Below are 10,790 nucleotides of genomic sequence, written 5' to 3' on the forward strand. Positions count from 1 at the left end.
GTTGCTGGCTAAATGTTGAAGTGGAAGGTACATGGGGAGGGGGTCTGGTGGGACTGCTGCTCCCCTGTCTTACTTGGCCTGCCAGGAGTAGAATTTTCTATTCCAAACTCTCTTTTGTCTCAATTGTTACGTCCCTCAGGGCCATCTAAGCTCCTGACAGGTGTTAGCCCCAGGTCTCCCGTCTCCTCTGAGAAAATAGCCTCAAGATCAAGAAGCCCCACCTGGCCCCGGTTCCCTGAGGGTAGAGATTCTTTCCTTAAAATCATTCTCAGCTTTAGGCAGGTATTTTTCTAATTAGCAGAGATTAAGCAAGGTTTACATTTGGTCTTTCCAGCCATCCTTAGAAACTGACCTCTTAATTCCATCCTCTTCGCAGTTACTCAGGCTTCACAGACCTCAGTGGGTGGGTTGCAAAAAGGAAAAATGACTCTTCCCAGGCCTCTTAGAAAATTCCTCCCTCTGTGCCTCCCCTTCTCCATAGAATTGTATGGTGAGCGAGTCCCTGAGGGGAGTGCTTCATATTCTGCTGATGTGTTGGAGCAGATAAAGATTTGCCATCACTGGTTTTCCCTTGCTTGGTCTCAACCTTTTTTTTTTTTTTTTTTTTTTTTTAAAGAGGGCTTGAGTTTTAGCTCAGTTTTGTTTTTAAAATTTATTTATTTATTTATTTCGGGCTGTGCTGGGTCTTCGTTTCTGTGCGAGGGCTTTCTCTAGTTGCAGAGAGCGGAGGCCACTCTTCATCGCGGTGCGCGGGCCTCTCACTATCGCGGCCTATCTTGTTGCGGAGCACAGGCTCCAGACGCGCAGGCTCAGTAGTTGTGGCTCACGGGCCCAGCTGCACCGCGGCATGCGGGATCTTCCCAGATCAGGGCTCGAACCCGTGTCCCCTGCACTAGCAGGCAGATTCTCAACCACTGCGCCACCAGGGAAGCCCGGTCTCAACCTTTTTAAACCAAAAACATCTATTAAGAGAAAATATATAATGAACTCCCATGTCGCATCCTGGTGGTTCAACTTGTCATCTCCTTAATATCACATCCAGCCTGTGTTCGTGCTTAATCCAAGTGTCCTACAAAAATTTTCACAATTTACATCTGGATCCAAACAAGGTCCATTGTGATTGGTGAATGCTTCTTAAATCTTAAAAATCACAGGTTCTCCCTTAGCTCTTGCAGTGTTGAAGAAACCAAATAGTTCTGTAGTTTCTCCATCAGAATTACTTTCCCTGTGTTTCATATGAAATGGAAATAACAGGATTGACTCCTCACCATGTCAAAAGGATGGATAACGTTGTGACTTTAGGTGACAATTTTAGAGCCCAGTTGGAAGAATATTCACATTAAATGTGAAGCAGTAGCATCATCAGGGTACGAAGAAGTCTGCTTTGGGTGTAGGTAGGGAATAAATAGTAGTGAATTTACACAGACCTTGTCGATCTGGTTTTCTTGCCCTGTGGCGGTCAGTGAGGCAGTGCCTGGGGGTGGTGGGAGGACGTAATTCGCTGAAGTCAGCTGAGCTGTCAAGTGTGAGAAGACTGAGTGCAGGTCGCGGGCGGGCTGGCTACCTGACCAAGACAAGCAGCCCGTAGGGCCAGCGAACCGGAACAAAACCCGCGGCTGCACAGAACGGCGCCAGGGGCTTCTAAGAGCTCAGGGACCAGCGTGAGTCAGCAAAGCTCTCGGCGGGCTCCAAAATGGACCCGGACAGGCGCGCAGCGGCTGACGCGCCTCAAGGGAGCGTACAGAATCTAGCAAGGCCGAAGTGCTTTATCAACCGCCCTTCTCGGGAGGTTCCCAGATAAACCGCGAGTTTCCCTGCACCCAGCCCCCGCCGCCGGCAGGATATCCACCTCCCAGAAGGCAGCGAGAACCGTACGTGTGGCTAATTTTTTAGTGGAAAGGGTTGCGCAAGCGCAGAGAGTGTGGCTCAGCGTAGACTCTGAGCGGCGCTTGCGCACCGTTCCTCCAGCTCCGTTCACCCCGCCCACCGGGCTCTGCGAACTCCGCGCCTTTCTTACGTCACCGTTTCGCATGCGCTTTGGAAGGAAGGGTGAGATTTCGGGGACGGGCAGGGGGCGGGCCTTGGCCGAGGTCTCACGGCGACTGCGCGGACGGGAGCCCGACTGGAACATGGCGACTTGCGCTGAAATCCTGCGGAGCGAGTTCCCCGAAATTGACGGACAGGTCTTCGACTACGTGACGGGTGAGCCGAACCGAATCAACGCGCTGGGGATGCCGAAGTGGTAGTCAGAGGGGGAGTACTAAGGGAGGGCAGTGCCGGGGACCGCTGCTAGGCCTCTCCTCTGCGTGACCTCTTGGCCCGAGGGCCAGTTGGGTCTGGAGCCCGGACTGGGGCCCCGGTACGGGGATTAAAACTGCTTGTATGTCCACTCTACCTGGTATTTTCCTCGTCTTGCCACGCCCGCCCTAGGCGTCTTGCACAGCGGCAGTGCGGACTTCGAGTCTGTGGATGACCTGGTGGAAGCTGTGGGGGAACTGTTGCAAGAGGTGTCCGGGGACAGCAAGGATGACGCGGGCATCAGGGCCGTGTGCCAGCGCATGTACAACACTCTGCGCCTGTACGTGCCAGGGCAGGGGGATTCGTGGGGGAGGTGGGAGGGCGGACGGTCAGGAGACGAGATGTGAGGGAGGAAGGTCTGATGGCCACAGAGCTTTCTCCTCCACTTCTGACTCTTTGCTTTCTATCCCTACCCTCAAGGACTGAGCCACAGACCCAGGGAAACAGCCAGGTGCTACTAGACGCCCCCATCCAGTTGTCAAAGATAACAGAGAACTACGGTGAGAGTGAGGGAAGATTGAACTAGCTGCCCTATGTCCTTTTCTTGGCCTCCACCCCCTAGCCACCTGCCCCCTGGAGCTCAGAACTCTTGGTACCTCTGTTCCACAGAACAAGGTTTTAGGAGCTAGTTGATGTCTTTACTGAGGGCAGATGAGCCTATTAATAAAGGGATTAGGATTGGAGAGTTCTCTAAGCTCTTGGGTGTGGTAAGAAGCATATGGGCCTTGCAGCTGGACAGTCTTGGGTTCACTCCCCAATTTTGCGACTTACTAACCAACTGCATGATTTTGTAAGAGTTGCCTGTCTGCTCCCAGTCTCTGTATCCTTAATCTGTGAATTGAGTTTTTGTTTTGTTTTTAAGTGTTGGGAGGATGATATTTATCTCCAGGATTTGTAAGGCTTTCCTATAAATGTATGTTTCTGTGTTTAGTTTGTGTTAGTTACTCAAAATGTTAGTTTCCCTTCCCTTAGGGAGAAGGTGACAGCTTTTCTTATCGCTTACAGACTGTGGCACCAAACTTCCAGGCCTGCTAAAGAGGGAACAGTCCTCGGTGAGGAGGGGGAGGAGGAAGAAAAGGAGAGGGCTGTATCTGTGGTGGGAGTGGGAGTTGCTTGTCTCTAAATATTGGAGTATCTTTCTGGGGGATTTCTGATTGTCTTTTCCTGAGTCTCCGAGCCTACACCCTAGGATGAAATGGTTGTGTTTGGACCCTTAGACAGTGAATGCAAAGAAGCTAGAGAAAGCTGAGGCTCGACTGAAGGCAAAGCAGGAGAAGCGCTCAGAGAAGGACACACTCAAGACCAGCAGCCCTCTGTGAGTTTAGTGAGAAAGGCTGAGAAGAGAGCAGAGCAGTCTCTATTGGGATGGAAGGGGGCTTGGGAGTGCTAAAAGCCATCCATTTCTCCCTTTAAAAGAGTTTTGGAAGAGGCATCAGCCAGCCAGGCAGGCAGCAGAAAGGAGAGTCGGTTGGAATCATCTGGCAAGAACAAATCCTACGATGTGCGAATTGAGAACTTTGATGTATCTTTTGGCGATAGGTGAGGGAGTGGCAGTGGGGGAGTGGGGGTGACATTTTTCTTTTTCCAGTTAAAGGAGAATTAGGAGAGGTGAAATGGGGCTAAAAATAGTTAGGTTTCTGTTGTTAAACTTGCTGTGCAACTACCTCTAGAGTACCCTTTGTCTCCTTCCTACTACCTCTGCAGGGTACTGCTGGCTGGAGCAGATGTGAACCTGGCATGGGGCCGCCGCTATGGGCTGGTGGGTCGGAATGGACTAGGGAAGACGACGCTGCTGAAGATGCTGGCCACCCGGAGCCTGCGGGTTCCAGCCCACATTTCCCTGCTGCACGTGGAGCAGGAGGTTGCTGGAGACGACACCCCTGCCCTGCAGAGTGTGCTGGAGAGTGATACTGTGCGAGAAGATCTCCTGCATCGGGAGCGGGAGCTCAGCGCCCAGATTGCTGCTGGCAGGTGAGGGCTCCTGGCGAGGGATTGACCAGCAGCAGCTGTGCTTCACAGAGTGCCTGCCGTGCTGGCACAGTCCACAATTCGTGTGCCCATCCTAGTAGGCAGCAGAGCTTAGAACTTGGCACCGTGGGGCTGTAAATCCCTTGTTCCTGGCACAGTGCCCATTGCCCTCACCGCCACGAGCAAGTCCTTCCTGTGCTCTGTTCCTGTCCCAGCAACAAGGCAGCCAGTGGCCTGCTTTGCAACTGTCCTGGGGTGCAGGATATACTAGTAGACTGCGCCCACTCAGGCTGATTGCTCTTCCTCCATTCGTAGGGCCGAGGGCTCAGAAGCTGCACAGCTGGCAGAAATCTATGCCAAGTTGGAGGAGATTGAGGCTGACAAAGCACCTGCCAGGTATTTAAAATTCCCTTCCTTTCTTCAGATTTCATCTTTCCCTTCTGTTACCTATTCCAACCAGGTTCTTTAATTTCTTCATTTCTAGAGCATCAGTCATTCTTGCTGGGCTTGGCTTTACCCCCAAAATGCAGCAGCAGCCCACCCGGTGAGTGGCCCTTACCGTTCTTGGCTCTGAACACTGTTGGCTCTGCCTCTGCCTGTCCTCGTGAACACTCGCCCTTGTGATGCAGCTCTGTCTCTCTTTAGGGAGTTCTCAGGTGGCTGGAGGATGAGACTGGCCCTCGCCCGGGCTCTGTTTGCTAGGTGAGTCTCCTGGGCCTGTGTATGGATACTGTGGAGAATGGGCTTGGCTCTTGCAGGGTGGCAACAAGTCGCTGACCTAAAACCTCAAGCCTTGCATTCTTCTTTTCCACAGGCCAGATCTGCTGCTGTTAGATGGTGAGTTTGAAATGGGGCACCCTGACTTTGGGGTGCAAAAGTGTGCCATCATCCAAGTTCCCAGTTCTCTAGCCCTTCTATCCCAAACGTGTCCTCCTCCACTTTTCCAGAACCCACAAACATGCTGGATGTAAGGGCCATCCTGTGGCTGGAGAATTACCTGCAGGTGAGTGCCTACAGGTGCTGGAGTAAGTCTGGGAAAGGTCTGCCTCCAAGACCGTTGGGGTCTGGGAGCTGACTGCCCTCCCAAACTGGGCCTGCCATCGTGTGACCCCCCCCCCCCTCAGACGTGGCCCTCCACAATCCTGGTCGTCTCCCACGACCGCAACTTCCTGAATGCCATAGCCACAGACATCATCCACCTGCACAGCCAACGGCTGGATGGTTACCGGGGAGACTTTGAGACCTTCATCAAGAGCAAGCAGGAGCGGCTGCTCAATCAGCAGCGTGAATATGAGGCCCAGCAGCAGTATCGCCAGCATATCCAGGTGTGGGAGCAGGCGGGGCTGGGGACCTGTCCCATCCCATGGGTATTAGAGTTGCGGGGAGTGAGGGAGCTGAACAGTACCTGAACTCATCCACCTGCAGGTTTTCATTGACCGGTTTCGCTACAACGCCAACAGAGCCTCTCAAGTGCAGAGTAAACTCAAGATGCTGGAGAAGCTGTGAGTACTGTGTCTCTGACCAGGCTTTGACTCATGTCTCTTATTTGCTTTCCTCATTTTGTAGGCCACCCCTTGCCCTCCCACTCTAGATCTCCCCTTTTCTACAAACCAACTTTAATTTCCTCCCCTGCAGGAAGGCAGGGTATTCTGTTACTGCTCTTGGAGAGTTAATCTTTCCCCCAGGCCTAGGCAACTATCAGTCTACTTTCTGTCTGTATATATTTGCTAATTCTGGACATTTCGTATAAATGGAATTGTACATGTGACCTTTTCTGTCTGGCTTCTTTCGCTTAACATAATGTTTTCGAGGTTCATTGTGTCCGAGCATGGATTAGTGCTTCACTCCTCTTTATGACCAGGTAATATTCTGTTGTAGGGATAGTCCACATTTTGTTTGTTGACCCATCAGGTGGTAGACATTTGGATTATTTCCCCTTTTTGGCTCTTACGAATAATGCTACTATGAACATTTGTGTACAAATTTTTGTGTGGACATGTATTTTCTATTCTCTTGGGTACATACCTAGGAATGGAATTGCTGGGTTACATGGTAATTCTATGTTTAAATTTTTGAGGAACTGCCAAACTTTTTATTTTATTTTATTATTATTATTATTTATTTATTTATTTTTGGCTCCATTGGGTCTTCGTTGCTGCATGTGGGCTTTCTTTAGTTGTGGCGAGCAGGGGCTACTCTTCGTTGCGGTGCGTGGGCTTCTCATTGTGGTGGCTTCTCTTGTTGCAGAGCACGGGCTCTAGGTGCGCGGGCTTCAGTAGTGTGGCACGTTGGCTCAGTAGTTGCGCCTCGCAGGCTCTAGAGCGCAGGCTCAGTAGTTGTGGCGCACAGGCTTAGTTGCTCCGCAGCATGTGAGATCTTCCCGGACCAGGGCTCAAACCATGTCCCCTGCATTGGCAGGCGGATTCTTAACCACTGTGCCACCAGGGAAGCCCTCCAAACTGTTTTTAAAAGCAGCTGCACCATTTTACATTCCAACCAGCAATGTATGAGGGTTCCAATTTCTCTGCCTTCTTGCCAACACTTATTATCTGTCTTTCGAATTTTAGCCATCTTAGTGGGTGTGAAGTGATATCTCATTGTCATCTTGATTTGTATTTCCTTAATGACTAATGGTGTTGAGCATTGGAGGTTTTTTTAATTGAGGTACAGCTGATATGCAGTATTATATAAGTTTCACGTGTACAGCATAGTGATTCACAATATTTAAAGGTTACATTTCATTTATAGTTATTGTAAAATATCGGCGGTATTCTCTGTGTTGTGTCATATATTCTTGTAGCTTATTTATTTTATACATAGTAGTTTGTATCTCTTAATCCTCTACCCAGTCTTGCCTCTCCACCCCTTTCCTCTCCCCACTGTTACCCACTAGTTTGTTCTCTATATCTGTGAGTCTGTTTCTTTTTTGTTATATTCAGTAGCTTTATTTTTTAGATTCCACCTATAAGTGATACCATACAGTATTTTTTTTTCTCTGCCTTATTTCACTTAGCATAATATTCTTCAAGTCCATCCATGTTGTTACAGATGGCAAAATTTTATTCTTTTTTTGTGGCTGAGTCGTTTTCCATTATGTGTGTGTGTGTGTGTGTGTGTGTGCATTCATCTGTGGATGTGCAGACACATAGGTTGCTTCTGTATCTTGGCTGTTGTAAACAATACTGCTGTGAACATTGGGGTGCATGTATCTTTTCGAATTAGTGTTTTCATTTTTTTCGGATACATACCCAGGAGAGCATTGGAGGTTTAATCTTGAAGCAACATTTCTGGATGTGCTGGTGGTAAGGGAGCTTAAAATCATAAGGCTTAGGATTTTGTGACCTTGTAACATACATCACAGTATATTAACAGGGAGGACAAAAAAACTACCAAAAAAAGAATCGTATTTTTCCGGCATGTATATTACTTGTGTGATAAAAACAAATTTATTTTTTAAAGTCGTAAATCTAGTCTGTATCCTCTCTCCTCAGACCGGAGCTGAAACCCGTGGACAAGGAGTTGGAGGTAGTGATGAAGTGAGTGCTGGGCCAGAGGGGCAGGTGGGGAAGCTCTTGTTTCTGGCTGCCCTCGTGCTCCTCACCCCCACCTCCTGCAGGTTCCCCGATGGGTTTGAGAAATTCTCACCACCAATTCTGCAGCTAGATGAGGTGGATTTCTACTACGACCCAAAGCATGTCATCTTCAGCCGTCTCTCCGTCTCTGCTGACCTTGAATCCCGCATCTGTGTGGTATCGTTGCTGTTTCTCTGTTTCGTGAGCTGGGACTGGGCTCTCCCACCCCTTATGTGGTGTGGATTGGCCACATGGCGGAGAAGGCCCCCCGGAGTAGGAGTCAGCGCCTGGGCTGAGGACTTTGCTGTACTTGTGCTGGCCCCTCCTCCAGCCTCACAGGGCCGCTCTGCGGCATAGATGGAGAGCCTGGCATGTGGTATTTTATAAATACTTAGAGCAGTACTTTGTCTTACTGGTCTCAGCTCTGAGTTTCCTCAAACTGTGGAACATAGAGGAGAGAGCATGGGCTTCAGGGTCAGACTTCGGATCCTAACTCTGCCATTTCCTAGCTTGGTTACTAAGCAGTCTCCTCATCCTTAAAATGGAGATAATGTCTAACTCACTTGGTTATTGGGAGAATTAATTCCCTTGCACTTAGTGGGTACTTGGGTATTGGTCCCTTTTACATCTTCCTTCATTTTTTTCTATAGTTCCTTAAAAATATTTTTTTAGTTGTTGGAGTCCCTGGGACTAGCTGAGACCCATTCTCATCTCCTCCCCTTCTGTATCCCGCACAAGGATGCTCGTTACATTCTCATGTTACTTTTTACAGGTTGGGGAGAATGGGGCTGGGAAGTCTACCATGTTGAAGCTCCTTATGGGGGATCTGGCACCTGTTCGGGGCATCAGACATGCTCACAGGTAGGACCCACATCGCTGCTCTCCAAACCCTCCTATGCTGTAGCCACACTCTTTTATGGCCATTGCCCTCCATCCCCTCTCTCCACCTTACCATCTGCCTGCAGGAATCTGAAGATCGGCTATTTCAGCCAGCACCATGTGGAGCAGCTGGACCTGAATGTCAGTGCTGTGGAACTGCTGGCACGCAAGTTCCCCGGTGCGTCAGGGACTTGAGTTGGGGAAGGAGGGCCGGGCCTGACGCCTACAGCTAGGCCTACCTGGGGTTGCTGAGCAGCCCCCCGACTCTGGGTGTGAGGACATGTGCATTGGGGGTGGGGCTGGGGGGAACGTGAAGGGAGGGAGTTGGGCCGAGAACCCACACGGTGGGGTGGGGCCTGTTCCAGGACGGCCTGAGGAGGAATACCGTCACCAGCTGGGCCGGTATGGCATCTCTGGAGAACTGGCCGTGCGCCCTGTTGCCAGCTTGTCTGGGGGCCAGAAGAGCCGGGTGGCCTTTGCTCAGATGACCATGCCCTGGTGAGGCCTCCTTTTCAAGAGCTTTGCCCTCCCCTTTCCCATTCTTTCCTAATGGAAAATGATTGTCTTGCGTTCGTATCAGAGTTCCTTTTCTCCCAGCCCCCGCAACTGCCCACCTTCCTTTGTTCTGCCTTCCAGCCCCAACTTCTACATTCTGGATGAACCCACAAACCACCTGGATATGGAGACCATTGAGGCTCTGGGCCGCGCTCTCAACAGTTTCAGGGTGAGTGTGCCTTCACACTGCCCACTCCTTCCCAGGCCTCAGCACCCCTTAGGGGCCCCCTGAGTGCCCCCTGGTCTCCTGTCTTTCAGGGTGGTGTGATTCTGGTGTCCCACGATGAACGCTTCATCCGACTGGTGTGCCGAGAGCTGTGGGTGTGTGAAGCAGGCGGCGTCACCCGGGTCGAGGGGGGATTTGACCAGTACCGAGCTCTTCTCCAGGAACAGTTCCGCCGTGAGGGCTTCCTCTAGGGCCACCAAGCTGAGGACTGTGCCCAGGACATGGACTGGTCTCTCAGACCCCTGGGCCACCACATAGGCAACCATCTCCGGCCATGGACTTCCCCCGACTTTGGGGACAGCCTTATTCCTAAATCTCTCCTTTTGATTGGAGCATCCTCTTGTGCAACCCAGGGAGCCCCACCTAAGGGTCTTTGAGGACTGGTCTTCCAAGAGGAAGGGAGTCGGGGGTGCCCTCTGGGATTTTAGATTCTCCCCCACTGCCCCAGCTGCAACTGGGCTCTGAGTGGCCGCATGTAAATTAAATCTCCCTGCATCTTCCTCGCCTCGCCTCTGCTGCTGCCTGGCACGGGGCTACAGTGTTTGCCCACGGTTAAGGAGTGTAGGCTCTCTGATTTGGCATTTTCCTGTGGCATTTGTGTCGGTCATGTGGAGGAGGCCATGGCATTATCAGTGTTGCCCCTGGGCAGAGATGTCATTAAAGCCGCTGGGGGTCGGCCTTGCAGTGGACCAAGCTAGTGATGAAGGGCGGTGTATTACATCACTGCGGTGCTGTTCCCTCTGGCCCGGGTTCAGCCTCAGCTGAAGGGGTCTGGGTTCTGCTGTCTCAGCCCCACTGCTTGAGAGAGTAAACTGATTCTGTAACCTGGCCTCAAACATGGTTTGCCAATTGCTTTCTCCAATGGTCTCTGGCCCAGGCTCACCCTTCTTCTCTGATCTGGACCCTTCAGGGCCAAAGAGAAACTGAGCAATTGTCTTTGTCCCCATTTTGCTTGGGTGGTTTCATGTTCTTTATTTTTCCCCTAACCACGTAGGAGGGGCCTGGGAAGTAGGGAATTGAGAATGGGGTCTGAGGTGAAGAAAGAGAACCCTTTGGTTTCAAATTAACCAGTATTTAAACGGGGAGGGGAGTTGTTTAACAGAAGTAGTATGATTTATAAATACTGTTTCCCGGGTACGCAGCTGCTATATGTAACTGTGCAGAAGACACTAAAATAGAGACATTGCTTTGCTCCTAAAGACAGTGGAGAAACCAGCGTCAACAGAAGGAACTTGTTGGCTTCATGGAGAATTGTCGTCACAAAGCTCAACCAAGGAATCTTAGCCCAGCTG

General features: G+C 50.7%; 1 protein-coding gene across 2 annotated transcripts; it reads left to right on the top strand.

Moving 5' to 3' along the window:
• Positions 1-2,052: 2,052 nt before the first annotated feature.
• Positions 2,053-9,998, top strand: ABCF3 (ATP binding cassette subfamily F member 3). Of its 2 annotated transcripts, XM_059920636.1 has the most exons (21): positions 2,055-2,202; positions 2,431-2,578; positions 2,719-2,798; positions 3,304-3,350; positions 3,516-3,613; positions 3,715-3,837; positions 4,003-4,269; positions 4,582-4,662; positions 4,751-4,810; positions 4,912-4,968; positions 5,081-5,103; positions 5,214-5,269; positions 5,391-5,591; positions 5,692-5,768; positions 7,758-7,802; positions 7,883-8,015; positions 8,611-8,699; positions 8,804-8,895; positions 9,083-9,215; positions 9,354-9,441; positions 9,531-9,998. In XM_059920636.1, the coding sequence occupies exons 1-21, from the start codon at positions 2,130-2,132 to the stop codon at positions 9,687-9,689; spliced, it is 2,130 nt and encodes a 709-aa protein (XP_059776619.1). In that variant the 5' UTR covers positions 2,055-2,129; the 3' UTR covers positions 9,690-9,998. The 2 variants fall into 2 exon arrangements, with proteins under 2 accessions (XP_059776621.1, XP_059776619.1); XM_059920638.1 differs by lacking the exon at positions 9,083-9,215 and having other exon boundaries at positions 2,053-2,202; positions 9,531-9,624.
• Positions 9,999-10,790: the final 792 nt, after the last annotated feature.

This window comes from Balaenoptera ricei, chromosome 4, assembly GCF_028023285.1.
Source record: "Balaenoptera ricei isolate mBalRic1 chromosome 4, mBalRic1.hap2, whole genome shotgun sequence".
In the NCBI taxonomy this organism is placed as follows: domain Eukaryota; kingdom Metazoa; phylum Chordata; class Mammalia; order Artiodactyla; family Balaenopteridae; genus Balaenoptera; species Balaenoptera ricei.